The sequence below is a fragment of the Anolis carolinensis genome, chromosome 2 (genome assembly GCF_035594765.1).
Source record: "Anolis carolinensis isolate JA03-04 chromosome 2, rAnoCar3.1.pri, whole genome shotgun sequence".
Lineage (NCBI taxonomy): Eukaryota > Metazoa > Chordata > Lepidosauria > Squamata > Dactyloidae > Anolis > Anolis carolinensis.
In genome coordinates this window covers 21,863,517-21,881,679 of record NC_085842.1, presented here as the reverse complement: position 1 = coordinate 21,881,679, position 18,163 = coordinate 21,863,517, and the positions used below count along the sequence as shown (strand labels likewise).

Sequence of the window (18,163 nt, the reverse complement as noted above, 5' to 3'; positions counted from 1 at the left end):
AGTCAGGAGGCTTGTCGCGCCTTTCGTGGGTAGCCAACCTCTCTCCTCCCAATATTCCCATTGCCGTGGCACTATAAGAGGGTTTCGTGAGACCAATCTCTCTCGCTGCAACGGTGAGTAACGGTGAGGTTGTGGACCATACTTTAGTTTTTGGGGACCACTGGTGGTCCATGGACCACAGCTTGGGAACCACTGGTATGCAGTATATATTCCCTTGTAACTTTCCCCCCACCCTGTACTTTCAGATACTGGGCACCACAATTCAAGACTGACGTTGACTTTCTAACTTTTTACGTCAGAATCCAGGAGACATGTGGCCAAGTGACAGCAAAGTGTGATCGAAAAAGTATTTTATTTCATTAAGACCTGAATGTGATCAAGATGGCAAAAGGTTAACAGCAAGGCAGAAGACACACATTGGGAAAGGGTGCAGCAGTTTGGTTTTACACGAACCCATTTGAGAAGGGCACGAGTCTTCCCTCCTCTCTGCTCCTCCTGGTCGAGAAAACTTAAGTTCAAATTAGCTTGAAATTGGTTTGCTGTAAAAGAGATAAACTGTGGACAAAAGGGGAAAGCAGGAGGAGAAAGAAACTGGGACGTGAGATGACATTTCTAAAAGTAGCTGAAAAAGTGGGACGATAGAGGATTAATAAAGACTGCCCTTGCCAAATCTGAACAGTTGGAAGATATGCCACAATCCTATGCATCTGTTTTCTTTCATCTTATTCCAAAAATCTGCTCTAAAATTTGCATTTCATTTGTACTGTTGTGTAATTTTTAAAAAAAAAAAAAGATTTAAAAGGTATTTCAATGTCTGGGTTGCTGAGAGTTTTCTGGGCTGTCTGGCCGTGATCCAGAAGCATTTTCTCCTGATGTTTCACCCACATCTATAGCAGGCATCCTCAGAGGTGGTGAGGTCTGTTGATCCAACATTTCTGTGTTTTCAAAGGCACTGCAAACTAATTCAATCTGAAAAGTCAGCCATAGCAGAGCACTTGATGAACCAACCTGGACACAGCATATTATTTGAGAACACAGAAATGCTGGACCACGCTCACAACCACCATGTCAGACTAGACAGAGAAGGCACTGAAGTCTACAAGTATGTGGACAATTTCAACAGAAAGGAGGAAACCATGAAAATGAACAAAATCTGGCTACCAGTATTAAAAACCTCTAAAACCAGAACAACAAATAAAGAACAACATTCAGAAAACAAGGGAATTCCAGACATGATTCAATCAGGGCCAGCTAATACCTCCCAACAAAGGATTCCCCCAGGCAGGAAGCAGCCAGGCTTTGAAGCTGCAAGGCTATCCGATGCTAATCAAGGTGCCCAATTGCAACATTCACACTTGCCTCAAACAGACAAGAGTTCTTTATTTTATTTATTTATTTATTACAATATTTATATCCCACCCTTCTCACCCAACAGGGGACTCAGGGTGGCTTACAATAAAACACATATATAAAAATTATACAGTGCAATATAAATCAGTTAAAAATTATTAACTTACATTTCTCCCACCCTGGACTTTCCACAGATATATAAACCCCACTTGCCTAGTTTCCGACAGACCTCACAACCTCTGAGGATGCCTGCCATAGATGTGGGCGAAATGTCAGGAAGGAATGCTTCTGGAACAAGGCCATACAGCCCGGAAAACTCACAGCAACCAGTAATTCCAGCCATGAAAGCCTTTAACAACACATATTTAAATGCCTTCTAAGTGGTGGTTTCTATAGCACAAAGTCTTCTCCAAAGGGAGGCTCAGTTGGCTCCTCTTCTTAGTCTTTAACCAACTGACACAGACTTTTCAACTCAGCCAAGATTTTGGAAACTGGCCAACGGATGAAAAAGTCTCATGAGATGCCTTTTTATTGATGTGCTTTCAAATAGTTTTCATTCCAATTTATTTTTTTAACATCACAATTGGATAGACGATTGGATAGACAATGGGTGATCTCTTGTGCTTTTGTTTGTACCCACTTTGCCTCCCTGAAAAACTGTGAATTCCCATTTTGGGAGAAAGCAAATACCCAAATAAACACATATAAAATAAACACCAACTTCAAAATTGGTTTTAAAACACAAAGGAAAAAAAACAGGCACATGATGATTTAAATATGTCAAAGAAATGCCCTGTAAAATGCAAGTCCACAACAAAAAGGCAGGAACGAAAACAGCGATTCTGGTTTTGGATATTTTAGGGTGCACCGACACTGCAGAATTAATGTTGACACCACTTTAAGTGCAAGGGCTCAATGCTATGGAATCACAGGAGTTGTAGTTTGGCAAGGCACCAGCAATCTTTGCCAGAGAAGGCTAAAGATCTTGTAAAACCACAACTCCCAGGAATCTATAACACTGAGACATGGCAGTTTAAGTGGTATCAAACTGCATTGATTCTACAGTGTAGGTGCACTTTTAGTCATAAGAAGAGTTTTACTAGAATAGTTCAGAAGCCTACTTAATCCAGAATTAACAGTCAACTAGTCACATGCAGAAAAGTTGGGAAGCAGGGCATTGGTGTCACAGCACTGACTAGTTTAATCGAGTAAGTGATATACAGAGGACACCAAGGCGGGACTGACATAGTGACTGACATGGCTATTTGCCACTGGTGGTCCCAACCACAAGTCTACCCAATTCCCTTTGAAAGCCTTCCATGTTGGCAACCCTCTTTGCCTCCTGAGGCAGGAAGTTCCACAGTTTAATCTATGCACTGTGTGAAAAAGCATTTTCTTTGGGTTGCTTTGAATTTCCCGGGCTGTAAGGCCATGTTTCAGCAGCATTCTCTCCTGACGTTTCACCCACATCTATGGCAGGCATCCTTAGAGGTTGTGAGGTTTGTTGGAAATGAGGCAAGTGGGGTTTATATATCTATGGAATGTCCAGCTAACACCTCCCAACAAAGGATTCCCCCAGGTAGGAAGCAGCCTGGCTTTGAAGCTGCAAAGCTATTCGATGCTAATCAAGCTGGCCAATTGCAACAGTCACACTTGCCTCCAACAGACAGGAGTTATTTCTCCCACTCTAGACTTTCCACAGATATATAAACCCCACTTGCCTAGTTTCCAACAGACCTCACAATCTCTGAGGATGCCTACCATAGATGCAGGCGAAACGTCAGGAGAGAATGCTTCTGGAACATGGCCATACAGCCCAGAAAACTCACAGCAACCCAGTAATTCCGGCCATGAAAGCCTTTGACAACATAGCATTTACTTTCTCTGTACGCTGTGATTCCACTACAGTGGATCAATTAAGGATCTAAAGGGTGTCCCAAAAGTCTCCATACATAGGGAAACAGGTGTAAACAAATACAGTAGAGTCTCACTTATCCAAGCTTCACTTATCCAATGTTCTTTATTATCCAACGCAGTCTGCCTTTTAGTAGTCAATGTTTTTGTAGTAAATGTTGCAACGTTTTGGCGCTAAATTCGTAAATACAGTAATTACTACATAACATTACTGTGTATTGAACTGCTTTTTCACTTATCCAACGTTCTGGATTATCCAACGCAGTCTGCCTTTAAGTAGTCAATGTTTTTGTAGTCAATGTTTTCAATACATTGTGATGTTTTGGTGCTAAATTCGTACACTAATTACTACATAACATTACTGCGTATTAAACTACTTTTTCCTGTCAATTTCTGGTAAAACATGATGTTTTGGTGCTTAATTTGTAAAATCATAACGTAATTTTATGTTTAATAGGCATTTTTCTTAATCCCTCCTTATTATCCAACATATTCGCTTATCCAACATTCTGCCGGCCCGTTTATATTGGATAAGTGAGACTCTACTGTAGTAATATTTAAGTACATTTAGTTACAATTTATCATTTTCCTTGTGTATGGTGACTTTTGGGACACCCTGCATTAACCAAAGGAAGCATAATTTCCTTGCCCGCTTTTTTTACACCATGCATAACTTTATACAACTCTACCATGCCTTCCCCTTTTACTAGCCTTTGTCCTACACTAAATTCCCCCCTAAAAATGCAAACACACACACATACAAGTCTTAGAGACATGTTGCTATGGCCTCCTAATCACTGGGAAAGTTACTTTTCACACTACGAGTTCCACATTCACCCAGGTTGCATGGCCCATCTTCAAAGCCAAGTGGTTGGCTCAGGTTTTTTCTTCTTCTTCTGTGTTTTTTCTTTCTAAACCATGTCCTTTCCGATGCTGTGATTTGTTACAGTAAAGCGAATAAAGTCAGGGCACTTTTACGAATGGAGTTCTGTTGCGGACAAACACTTTCCTCATGGCTGGAGTAATAAAGTCCACAAGTAGTAAAGATCAAGCCTTTGTGCTTCTCTCCTGTGTGGAATCTCTTTATGTTTATCAAGGAGTACCCTATAGACTCATGTATAGGCTGACTTCATGTATAAATCAAGGACACGTTTTGGGGGCACCCCGACAGATGGCCATCCAGCCTCTGTTTCAAAGCCTCTAAAGGAGCCTCCACCACAACTCCGTGGCAGAGAGTTCCACTGCTGAACAGCTCTCTCTCACAGTGAGGAAGTTTTTCCTAATGTTCAGGTGGAATCTCCTTTCCTGTAATTTGAAGTCATGCCATAAATGTCAACATGACACATTGTGTATAGGCTATGTAGATACATACAAGGTTTAGAGCAGGCATGGCATGGCCTACCGGCTATTAGGAATTGTAGGAAATAATAGGAACGCCTGAAATAGCACTGTTGGCATTTATGGATAATATTCAAATATCAAAAGAGTTAAAGGAACTAATTGCCAACTTGGTAACAGCAGCAAGATTGTTAATAGCCAAAAGGAAGGGAGGAGTGCCAATTGGAAGAATGGTATAAGGAGATTTGGGATATTGCGATAAATTATAAATTGACATGTAATATTAAAATTAAAAGAGGGTTATTAAAAACGGATGATTTTGGGAAGATATGGGGAAAATTTATAGCGTTTGTATACGTAGAAGGAAAGGGGGAAAAACCTGTAAAAGAAACAATGGAATTTTGGAAATAAATATTGTAATTGGCTGGTCTGGGGTGAAGGGATAGCACTAGGTGAAGGGTAACAAAAGGTAAATAATATGTGTATGTAATATAGTTAGAGAGTGAAAATACCATAAGAGCTATGATATACATAACTCTGTATTGCAATTTGTTAAAGAATGTATAAGTTTTAAGTACTGAATATGTAAAATTCAAATTTTTTCAATCATTTAAATAAAAAACTGGGGAAAAAAAGGAATTGTAGGATTTGAAACCCAAAACACCCAGAGGGCCGAGGTTTGTCCATGCCCGGTTTAGAGGAAACCTTTTGTCTAAAACATTTGGTTAGGGATATCCAGTAAGCAATAAAATATATTTTAGGACAGATGAGAGATTCAACCTATTATGATACAGACATGATTAATGAACCAATGAACAATTTGGATGTTTGGGTTGCTGTGAGTTTTCCGGGATATATGGCCTTGTTCTAGAAGCATTATTTCCTGACATTTCGCCTGCATCTATGGCAGGCATCCTCAGAGGTTGTGAGATCTATTGAAAACTAGGAAAGTGGGGTTTATATACCCGTGGAAGGTCCAGGGTGGGAGAAAGAACTCTTGTCTGTTTGAGGCAAGTGTGAATGTCGTAACGGACCACCTTGATTAGCATTGACTAGCCTTACAGCTTCACGGTCTGGCTGCTTACTGCCTGGGGGAATCCTTTGTTGGGAGGTGTTAGCTGGCCCTGATTGATTCATATCTGGAATTCTTCTGTTTTCTGAATGTTGTTCTTTATTTATTGTTCTGATTTGAGAAATAATGCTTCTGGAACATGGCCATACAGCCTGGAAAACTCACAACAATCCAGTGATTCCAGCCATGAAAGCCTTCGACAACGCAATTTGAATGTTTGTTTTTGATGACCGGTAGTTTTGCATGCAGGATCGTTAATGAAGCTGGTATTGTCACAATTGCTCAGTTCTGCCAATGAATGTCACATGTAGGTTGTTTCTATTGTTTGTTAACAAATGAAGTACCATCTGCAAGACAGTGTGACTTTTCTTTGAATGAAACTGTTAAGACTTTATTAAAACATCACGAAGGGTTGAGATAGTACGCTCACACTGACCCATCCAAGTTTTGGGGGTTGATTTTTTTAACTAAAATTTCTCGACTTATACATGAGTATATAGGGTATATATAAGGTAAGCATTTATACTTTTCTCCTGCCTGGGTTCTCTTATTTGTAATAAGGAGCAAGCATTTGCACTTCTCTCCTGTATAGATATTTCTTATGTGTAAAAAGGAGTAAGTATCTTGTCTATCTGGATTCTCTTATGTGTAATAAGGAGCGAGCTGCGAGCAAAGTCTCTCCCCAACGTGGATCCTCTCGTGAGCCACAAGAACCGACCGATCGTTGAAGCTCTCCCCGCAATCTGAGCAGTGGTAGGGCTTTCCCCCCGCGTGGCTTCTCTCGTGGACGATGAGGGCGGACCGCTTGCTGAAGGTTTTCTCACATTGGGAACACTTGTGCGGCTTCTCCCCGCGGTGGGTGCGCTTGTGGTCTGTGAGCGCCGACCGCTGCTTGAAGCTCTTCCCACAGTCGGTACATTCGTGGGGCTTCTCCTCCAGGTGGACCGGCTTGTGGGCGTTGAGGTGGGAGAGGTGCTCAAAGCGTTCGCCGCACTCCACGCACTGGTACAGCGCCCCGGCCGCGTGGACCGTCTCGTGAGCAATCAGGTTGGAGCGGTGGCCAAAGCTCTTCCCGCAATCCAGGCACTTGTAGGGCTTCTCGCCCGTGTGGGTTCTCTCGTGAACAATAAGGTTGGACCGGTGCATGAAGCTTTTCTCGCAATGCGAGCAAGTATAAGGCCGCTCTCCCGTATGGGTTCTCTGGTGGACCGTCAGCGTGGACCGGTGCTTAAAGCTCTTCTCACAGAAGGTGCACTGATACCGCCTGTCCGCCAAACGGGTGGTTTTATTTTCCGGAAGGCCACGCTTACCTATTCGAACCCATGCCTTCTCGGGACCAGTTCCTTTTCTGCTATTGGAAGCTGCTTCAGCAAAGTGGGATGCATCCTCTCCAGGAAAAATCTCATAGGCTTTCACTTCCCCGGGATTTTCTGTCCGACTTGCCTTTGCCCTGCGGAGCCTCTTGTCACCTCCTGTAACAGAGAATCACAGGGTTAGACGAGACCCAACAGCCATCCAGTCTAACCCCATTCTGCCATGCAGAAATCCATGAGGAAAAGGGTTCAAAGCAATATATTTCTCAATGGCAACATCTAACAATTACACAACAAGTTCGTAAAGGTAAAGGTTTCCCCTGACGTTAAGTCCGGTCGTGTCCGACTCTGGGGGATTGGTTCTCATCTCCATTTCTAAACCAAAGAGCCAGCGTTGTCCGTAGACACCTCTTAGATCATGTGGCCGGCATGACTGCATGGAGTGCCGTTACCTTCCCGCTGGAGCAGTACCTATTGATCTACTCACATTGGCATGTTTTCGAACTGCTAGGTTGGCAGAAGCTGGAGCTAACAGTGGGTGCTCACTCTACTCCCCGGGTTTGAATCTGGGACCTTTTGGTCTGCAAGTTCAGCAGCTTAGTGCTTTAACACACTGAGCCACCGGAGGCTCCTACAACAAGTTTGTAACAACAAGTTACAAACAGTTTAATGAATTATGACGTTATCAAGTTTACTAACTATTTTGAGTCTGAAACAAATCTAAAAAAAACCCAACTCTGCAAATGCAGAATATATAATTAGGCCTTGTGTTGCGGGGTCGCCATCTTGAAAATGACTGAGGCTGGGGGCTGTTTGTGTGCCAGGAGAGGCATCCAAAGATAATAATAGGAAACTCCATGCTCACCGTTTCACAACGGAAATAGTTTCATTCATGGGCAATACAACGTTGCAGGTATTGTTAGGATTTTCTTGGTGTTAGTTAGGGAAAACTACCCAAAACAGCAGAGCATCCAAAAATATGCAGACACTTAATATGCAAATACCTAAAGTTGAGCATTCAGCTCACAGCAAGCAGAACATGAAGTGCCATGTGGCTGTAAAGAATTTAGAGCTTAGGAGGCAAACATGTGGAGTTCTGTCTTTAAAATCACAAAAGGTTTATTTACAATAATAATATCTACATTTCTTAATAGTAAAGAACTGTATCCTAGCTACTCTAAACCCCATCTCTTCTAGAGTTCAAAAGAGATGGAAATAATTCCAGGCATTAACCTCTCCTGACACACAGGCAGAGAGAGATCTCAATAGACACAGCACGCACCAAGATGTAAAAGTAGAAAGTCAAAGACAAAAGGCATGCATCTGCAAAGTATCCATTCTACACAACCAATCGGAATTGGAACAGAAACAGAGAGAAGAAATAGATACATTTCAAACTGTCATTTAGGAGATGGGGGGGAATGGATTTCCCCCAGCCTGTTCTAAATTAACTCACTACTCCTCATTGAGGACTGCAGACTTGGGCAGTGTGGGGTTGAACTCCAACAGATATAGCAATTTCACATCAGGTCCATCTTTTTGAAATACCCTGTACTTCCAAACGCCCCATAAATGACATTCCCAGAAAGCGGACCCCAAATATTACCAAAAAGAGTGACCTCTCCCTCATTTTCTTGTTTGATTGAACTGAGAGACATCCTCTTCCAGGCATCTGGTAGACCCATCTCTGCACTGGGAGAATTGCTGCCATCTTCCTTGAATGTCCCTGGCACCTGAAAAAGAAGAGAAGATCAAAGGAGAAGGCTCACTGCTTGGTCGTTTGAGTATTTTCTTACCCACGAGAACCAAGACCCAGTTTGATAGTGGCATAGCACACAGTTCTGTAAAACACATTGTAAGGATGTTATGAGTTAATGGGAATTATTGATATGATTTTATTTGTTTATTAAAAGGAAAAAGGGGAGTTATGTATTGATGAAGACAGGTCTCACATGGAAGCCAGCTGTGTTCAGCGGGTTGCCATGGCAACGTAACCTCTCTCTGGAGGAAAAAGGGGCGTGGCTAAGATGACAGTTGGAGCAGATTCCCTTTTTTAAAAAGTTCAGTTGCTGTGAGGGTTTAAAAAAGGACAGTTGCGGTTAGGTTTTGGAAAGATTAGGAGCTGTGGAAATCAGCTAAGGACGGCAGCTTATGGTCACTCAGGGGAAAGGCTGGGAATATAAGCTGACCGGGGGAGTTTAGTATACTGTGTTGAAGAGAAGTTATTTAAGAAATATCCATTCAAGAAAGACTACATTGTAACTTAAGATCCGGAATGTTTACTGATTGAAACCATACGCTTATGTACCAAAAATAAACTTGAATTTTGTTATTGTTCATAAAGATAAGTCTCCTTGCCTCTCTGTAAGCCTGTTACCTCACGTTGGTGGCAGTTACCGTACTTTTCTATATAAGTTACCATCTTTACTCATTTAAACCCATCAGTTCTGTTATCCTTCCTTATCCACTAAATCCTCCCTGTCATACATTCACACATCCTCCACCCCTCCCTCTCATACGCGCGCACATCTCCTCAATTGGAGGCAGCAGTGGGATTTAAAAAAAAGATTTCCCCTGCCTGAGTTGAGTACCACAAATTGGGCTCTCCTCAATTGGAGGCACCGGTGGGATATTTCAAAAGGATTCCATCCCTGTCACCTCAGTCCTCCTCACACATCTTCCCAAGTCTGTGACAGAAAAGGCAGATAGGTGAAGTTATGTAGAAAGCTTTTCCCATACACTTCCCAATAACTAATCTTTGGCCCTTTTAATTAGAGGAAAGAGCTTCACTCAGTAGCTATAAAGCTGTTGTGTGGGGAGATTGCACCAGGAGATACTTAGATCTCAGTTTCCACAACACCAGGACAAAAAGAAGTTATGCTCTCATAAGCCCTGGTTATGCGAGCATATATCACCAAGAGGTTAGAAGATTCTCCAGGTCAAGTACTGACATCCTATTTTACACAAAACCTGTAACAAGCAATGGGAAAGGTGTTGTCGAAGGCTTTTCATGGCCGGAATCACTGGCCTTCTGTGAGTTTTCTGGGCTGTATGGCCATGTTCCAGAAGCATTCTCTCATGACGTTTCGCCCACATCTATGGCAGGCATCCTCAGGGGTTGTGAGGTCTGTTGGAAACTAGGCAAGTGGGGTTTATATATCTGTGGATTGTCCAGGGTGGGAGAAAGAACTCTTGTTTGTTGGAGGCAAGCGTAATGTTGCAATTTGCCAGCTTGATTAGCATTGGATAGCCCTGCAGCTTCAAGGTCTGGGGAATCCTTTGTTGGGAGGAGTTAGCTGTCCCTGATTGTTTCCTGTCTGGAATTCCCCCATTTTCTGAGTATTGTTCTTTACTTACTTATTTATTTATTTACAGTATTTATATTCCGCCCTTCTCACCCCGAAGGGGACTCAGGGCGGATCACATTACACATATAATGCAAACATTCAATGCCTTGACACAGAACAAAGACAAAGACAAACGCAGGCTCCGAGCTGGCCTCGAACTCATGACCTCTTGGTCAGAGTGACTGGTCTCAGCCGGCTGCAGCCGGCTGCCCTCCAGCTTGCGCCACAGCCTGGGCTGTCCTTACTGTCCAAAGTCAGGACAGTAAATAAAGAACAACAGCCAGGCAGATGTGGGCGAAACGTCAGGAGAGAATGCTTCTGGAACATGGCCACACAGCCCAGAAAATTCACAGCACCCCAATTTTTACAATGTTTATGTGTTTTAATTATGCTGTAACCCATCTCAAGCCATGAGGAGATGCGGGTAAGAAATAAAATTATTATTATTGTTATTGTTTTCCTTTGTCTGAGAAGGGAGCATTATAATATATTTTATATGCATATAATATTAATATTATTTTGTAATACAATATAATACTAATAATACAATATAATAATATTAATTATATATTATATATTATATATTACATATTTATTTATTTACAGTATTTATATTCTGCCCTTCTCACCCTGAAGGGGACTCAGGGAGGATCACATTATATACATATAGGGCAAACATTCAATGCCCATATACACATAGAACCGAGACAGAGACAGACAGAGACAGATGCAGAGGTAATTTAACCTTCTCCTGAGGGGATGTTCGATTCTGGCCACAGGGGGAGCAGTTGCTTCATCATCCAGTATGATGGCACTTCCTCATTCCAACGGTGTAAATTAGTTAAATTTGCCTCCCCACTTTATAAGTGGTACCTTATTTCCTAATTGATAGATGCAACTATCTTTCTGGTTGCTAGGTCAGCAACGAGCTGGGGCAATTTTTTATTTTTTAATTGACGGGTGCTCACCCCGCCACGGGCTGGCCTCAAACTCATGACCTCATGATCAGAGTGATTTATTGCAGCAGGCTGCTCACCAGCCTGCGCCACAGCCCGGTAATTTATTGCCAGTATTGTGCTATGCTAATAATAATAATATCGTATGTAAATTTAATTTGTAAGCCGCTCTGAGTCCCCTTCAGGGTGAGAAGGGTGGGATATAAATGTATTAAATAAATAAATAAGGCTTCCCTTCCCTTCATGATGCCTCACACAAAAAATGTGAGTCTCACCATTAGGAACTCTTTTACAGAAGTTAAGTGACTTTTTACTGTCTCATCTGAGATGTATTACCCGCAACAATAACTGTAAGGTTTTTAGCCTGGTTTTCAACCTTACCAGAGCATCCTGCGTATTTCCTCTTGTTTCCTAACATAAGTTCACATTGGCTATGCTGCACTCGGTTACAGATACCAAGTGTTCCTATACTATAATGCCAGGAGCCTCCAGCTCTCTCACCTGCTCCTCTGTCGGTTCCAGCAGGAAACCCTCTGCCAGGGCTACAGCCTGGGCACAGTTCTCTGGCCCGCCTTCCTGGACCCGGTGCCGGATCCTCCAAGGCAGGACGGCCAGGAACTGCTCCAGGACCACCAGCTCCAGAATCTGCTCCTTGGTGCGCCTCTCGGGCTCCAGCCACCCTTGGCAAAGCTCCCAGAGGCGATGGCAAGCTCTCCGAGGACCATCACCCTCTTGGAAGCAGAACTGCCGGAAGAGCTGGCGATGGGCTTCCGGACCGTCGGCCTTCAGGAGGTCCTCGTCTTCCTCTTCCTCTGCATCTCGGATGCTTCCCAGTGTGTTGGTGTCACTGGTCTCCCGGGCCTCGTCCCTTAAGTTTGGCACAAAGTGAGCTAACGTCTCTCCTTTGCGTTGGTGGCCTAAGTGAGACAGAAAAACCATGCTGTAACCCTGCGAAGCCTCCATCTGTGTCCTGTAGATTTGACTCTACGTCCTTCAAGAAATGCGGCTACTGTGCTTCCCAACACTATCTGCATTGATAACCTGAATTATATGGCAGTGTAGTAGAATGGGCCTACTAAGCAACATATTCCACTACTGAAGAGCTCTTATTCTCAGGAAGTCCTTCTTAATGTTTACTCCCCTTTCCTGCAATTTGAATCAATCGCCCCTGTAATGAAGTACGAATTTTTGGTATACATATACATATGTTATGTTTAATTGTGGGTTTGTATTTTAAAAGGGTAAGTATTACAGTTGCTGCATCTCAGCACTCGGAGGCTGGTTGCCATGGAGAAGTGGGCGGAGCCAACTGCTGTTTTGCTAAAGAAGTGCAGAGTTAAAAAAAAAAAAAAGGAGAGCCAGTCTGTGCTCTGTTGAGGCACAGGGAAGATTGATCCTGGTTGAGAGGATCAAGGGAGACTCAAATGGTTATTTTGAGTCAGTTTAAAATAAGTTTGGTGACTTATTTGACATAATCTGTGTCCTGGTAGGGAACAGAGAGTCTGTGATAGCATATCACAGGGGTGACTGTGGTATAAAAGTAGAAGAGGAATAAGGTTTAACCACCTTAAGTAAAAGAAGTAATATTTTAGAGAGTTGATTCATCTTATTCTGAAATTGTAACTGTTAATAAGAAAACCTCTTCGTGAGAAACAATACTGTAACCACTAAGCTCTGTGCCTGAATACACTTATTCTTGTTTTTCCAACATCGAAGCCTCTGTCATATATATATATATTCTGAACCAAGTACGCTACCATCTGAAGTGAAGTAGAAGAAGAAGTAAAAGGTCTCCTCCCTGATCTGTGGTGGTTGCATCTTCCCAAATTGGTGGCAGTCACAATAATTAGTTCTTTACAAATTGGTGACAAGTGTTATTAAGCTCCTTCACATTTGGTGGCAGTAATAATTAGATTCCCCCTTGCCTGAAGGAACCTCGGTTGTTCATTACCTCTTCACAGCCCCATTGTGTCCTAGTCTCCAGAGCAGCAGAAAACAAACCTGCCCTCTCCCTCAATATGACATTGGCTGGATGTACACTGCCATATAATCCAGACTATCAATTTAGATAATCCACATTATCTGCTTTGAACTTGATTATATGAGCCTACACTGCCATATAATCCATTTCAAAGCAGATCATTTGGATATTAAATCACAGTGTAGATCGAGCTATCCCTTCCAATATTTACACATGGCTCTCGTGTCCTCTCATAGCCTTCTGTTCTCTAGGCTAAAGGTACCCAGCTCCCTAAGCCATAATTCATACGATTAGGCCTCCAAACCTTTGATCCTTTTGGTTGTCCTTCTCTGGACACATTCCAGCTTAGTGTTAATAGTAAAAGGTAAAGGTTTCCCTTGACATTAAGTCCAGTCGTGACCGACTCTGGGGGTTGGTGCTCATCTCCATTTCTAAGCTGAAAAGCCGGCGTTGTCCATAGACACCTCCAGGTCATGTGGCCAGCATGACTGCATGGAGCGCTGTTACCTTCCTGCCGGAGAGGTACCTATTGATCTACTCACATTTGCATGTTTTCGAACTGCTAGGTTGGCAGGAGCTGGGGCAAACAGCGGGTGCTCATTCCGCTCCCGGGATTTGAACCTGGGACCTTTTGGTCCGCAAGTTCAGCAGCTCAGTGCTTTAACACACTGTGCCACCAGGGGCCCCTTAGTGTTAATATCCTTCTTGAATTGTGATGCCTAGAATTGGACACAGGGTTATTCTAGGTGAGGTCTGACCAAAGAGTGGGGTTATGATTTTCCTTGATCCAGACACTATATTCCTATTGATGCCGCTAAGAATGACTATTTAAACTTTCGGATCACACTGTTGACTCATGCTCAGCTTGTGATCCACTAACACTCCTAGATCCCTTTCCTTTTTTTTGTTTTCATCATACCCAATCTGCCGGGTCCCTCCCACTCCATGGTGCCCTCACCTAAAACAGTGGAAGACGTGCCCTGTCCAAGTTCGGAACCTAACCGACCCATCCTCTCCGTCTTCATTTCTTTTTCCTGGAGTCCTTCTGGCGACTCCCTTCCATCCTCCATAGTGGCCATTTCTTTCAGCAGCAAGTTGGGCTACACTGCAAAAGTAGATTCATTTGGATTATATAAGAACAAAACAAGTTCAAACTAAAATAAGAATTTTTTACACACACACATATACATATAATGTGAAATCGGTCAGCTGCCATGGGATGCATCTATAAATCCCAGGATACCATAATAGCCATAGCAGTTCAAGTGGTGTCAAACTGCATTAATTCTACAGTCCAGATGCACCAAGAGACAGTAATGGGCTCGTGCTCAAACAAAATAAACTACTGTGTTGTCGAAGGCTTTCATGGGCGGAAGCCTGTGAGTTTTCTGGCCTCTATGGCCATGTTCCAGACGCATTCTCTCCTGACGTTTTACCCACATTTATGGCAGGCAACCTCTGAGGATGCCTGCCATAGATATGGGAGAAACGTCAGGAGAGAATGCTTCTGAACATGGGCATACAATCCGGAAAAACTACACTCCAAAAATAAACAATTTATGCCCTTACATGACTGAAAAATTGAGAGCCATGAAACACTTTTTTTAAATGCATGCTGGTCTTATAGAAACGTAGCTCTCTAAACCCTCAAATGACCAAACTATTGCTATAGAGTAGAGTCTCACTTATCCAACGTTCTGGATTATCCAACGCATTTTTGTAGTCAATGTTTTCAATATGTCATGATATTTTGGTGCTAAATTTGTAAATACAGTAGAGTCTCACTTATCCAACATAAATGGGCCGGCAGAACGTTGGATAAGCAAATATGTTGGATAATAAGGAGGCATTAAGGAAAAGCCTATTAAACATCAAATTAGTTTATGATTTTACAAATTAAGCACCAAAACATCATGTTAGACAACAAATTTGACAGAAAAAGTAGTTCAATACGCAGTAATACTATGTAGTAATTACTGTATTTACGAATTTAGCACCAAAATATCATGACATATTGAAAACATTGACTACAAAAATGCGTTGGATAATCCAGAACGTTGGATAAGCGAGTGTTGGATAAGTGAGACTCTACTGTACAGTAATTACTACATAGCATTACTGTGTACTGAACTACTTTTTTCTGTCAAATTTGTTGTTAAACATGATGTTTTGGTGCTTAATTTGTAAAATCATAACCTAATTCAATGTGTAATAGGCTTTTCCTTAATCCCTCCTTATTATCCAACACATTCACTTATCCAACGTTCTGCTGGCCCGTTTATGTTGGATAAGTGAGACTCTACTGTATTACATTTAGAGCTTGCTTTGATTATTATTATTATTATTATTATTATTATTATTATTATTATTATTATGGCTTTGATATTTCCATGTTGTAGTATGTGACTGAAATGCGTAATTATGTGGACAACTTAACTGCTCTGTTGAAAGAAAAGTCTATAGGTGGGAACATTTCATAAATTATTTTTTAAAAAGAAAACATAAAGACACTTGTGGGACAAAATACTAAGGCTATAAGCTAGAAACAGAAATGGACCTAATCCTAATAGCAAGAAAATAATTACTGGATTGGGGTAAAAGATTTTGGAAGAAGTGGAAAGACAATTTAAATTTCCCCAATGATTCACCCAGGCAGGAAGCCAGGCTTTGAAGCTGCAAGGCCATTCAGTGCTAATCAAGGTGGCCAATTGCAATATCCACTCTTTACTCAAAGAGACAAGAGTTGTTTCTCCCAACCTGGACATTATTCCATAGATATATAAACCCCACTTGCCTAGTTTCCAACAGATCTCACAAGCTCTGAGGATACCTGCCATAGATGTGGGAGAAACGTCAGGAGAGAATGCTTCTGGAACATGGCCATACAGCCCGGAAAACTCACCGCAACCCCAAACTAAGGGGATATCTACACTCTGTAGTTATTGCAGTTTCGCACCATTTTAAGTGCCAGAGCTCAATACTATGGAACCCTGGGATTTGGACTTTGGTGAGGCACTTTGGCAGAGAAGGTGAAAGACATTGTGAAATTACCACGCCAATGAACCCATCGCACCAAAGTGGTGTCAAACTGCATTAATCCTACAGTGTGAATGCACTCTAAAAGAATTTGGGCCCCTTTATCGAATCTCCAATGGGTTGCCTTGGGAAAGTCGCACTGTCTCAGACCCCTTCTATACTGCCATTATTAAATCCAGATTATCAGATTATTTGAACTGGATTATATGGCATTATAGACTCATATAATCCAGTTCAGAATAAATTAAAGTAGTCTCACTTTTCCAACACTCACTTATCCAACGTTCTGGATATCCAACGCATTTTTGTAGTCAATGTTTTCAATACATAGTGATATTTTGGTGCTAAATTTGTAAATACAGTAATTACTACATAGCATTACTGCGTACTGAACTACAGTAGAGTCTCACTTATCCAACATAAACGGGCCGGCAGAATGTTGGATAAGCGAATATGTTGGATAATAAGGAGGCATTAAGGAAAAGCCTATTAAACATCAAATTAGGTTATGATTTTACAAATTAAGCACCAAAATATCATGTTATACAACAAATTTGACAGAAAAAGTAGTTCAATACACAGTAATGCTGTGTACTAATTACTGTATTTACAAATTTAGCACCAAAACATCACGATGTATTGAAAACATTGACTACAAAAATGCGTTGGATAATCCAGAACGTTGGATAAGCGAGTGTTGGATAAGTGAGACTCTACTGTACTTATTCTGTCAAATTTGTTGTCTAACATGATGTTTTGATGCTTAATTTGTAAAATCATAACCTAATTTGATGTGTGATAGGCTTTTCCTGAATCCCTCCTTATTATCCAACATATTCGCTTATCCAACGTACTGCCGGCCCGTTTATGTTGGATAAGTGAGACTCTACTGTATGTGGATTATCTGCTTTGATAATCTGGATTATTTGGCAGTGTAGAAGTGGCTTCAGCCTCAGAAGGAGGCAAAGGCAAACCCTCTTTTGAACAACAACAACGATACTACCCTGTTTCCCCGAAAATAAGACAGTGTTTTATATTAATTTTTGCTCCCAAAGTTGTGCTAGGTCTTATTTTCAGGGGCTGTCTTATTTTTCCATGAAGAAGAATTTACATTTATTGTTGAACACAAATTGTACATTTATTATATACTGTACAATAGTTGTCATCTCAAACCAGCATAACCAGACAAACTGTGAATCCCATCAAGAATTTATTACTACCATTATTTCCATGTTCTACGATCTATGGTACGTATGCTTCCAAACAAAAACTTTGCTAGGTCTTACTTTTGGGGGAGGCCTTATATTTAGCAATTCAGCAAAACCTCTACTAGGTCTTATTTTCTGGGGATGTCTTATTTTCGGGGAAACAGGGTATGAGGCCTCTAAAGTCCTATGATCCACAATTTAGGGATTTTAGCCATCCTGAACTGTATTGTAGCAAAAAGATTTAATTCGGTGCAACATTAATTGAATTGCATCCTGGTCTCTCTCTTATTTTTTATTCCTACCTTTGTCTGGATGTGCTTTCTTCCTCTCCCCTTCCTCTGACTCACCTGAAGGCACTGGCAGCAAGGCTTCTCCAAATCTGCTCAGCCTGGAAAAACCAGATGGCCTTCCCTGGAGGAGAGGGTAATAAAGGCAAGGAAAGGAAGCCTTTCAAGCCACCCTCTTCCCCTCCATAAAGGCTGGTCTAGGAAGAGGCTCGTTTATTTTAACTCGTTAGGCGCAGGTGGGGAAAGAGTCACGCCTCCTTGCAGGGGCTGCTGGGAGATGTAGTCCAAACAAAGGAATATTTGAAGGCTGTTGGGAAAGAAAGGGGCAGAAGTTCCTATTTTATTCCACTAGAGGGCGCCT

General features: G+C 41.8%; 1 protein-coding gene across 3 annotated transcripts; it reads right to left on the bottom strand.

Annotated features, from left to right (window-relative positions):
- Window positions 1–333: 333 nt before the first annotated feature.
- LOC103278099 (zinc finger and SCAN domain-containing protein 2) lies at window positions 334–18,030 on the bottom strand. Of its 3 annotated transcripts, none has more exons than XM_008105822.3 (5): window positions 17,818–18,030; window positions 14,230–14,376; window positions 11,792–12,207; window positions 8,594–8,720; window positions 334–7,146 (listed from the first exon to the last, which is right to left on the bottom strand). In XM_008105822.3, exons 2-5 carry the CDS (start codon window positions 14,348–14,350, stop codon window positions 6,317–6,319), a joined length of 1,494 nt encoding a protein of 497 aa, XP_008104029.2. In that variant the 5' UTR covers window positions 14,351–14,376; window positions 17,818–18,030; the 3' UTR covers window positions 334–6,316. The 3 variants fall into 3 exon arrangements, with proteins under 3 accessions (XP_008104029.2, XP_008104028.2, XP_008104030.2); XM_008105821.3 differs by having other exon boundaries at window positions 17,863–18,030; XM_008105823.3 differs by having other exon boundaries at window positions 14,278–14,376; window positions 17,863–18,030.
- Window positions 18,031–18,163: the final 133 nt, after the last annotated feature.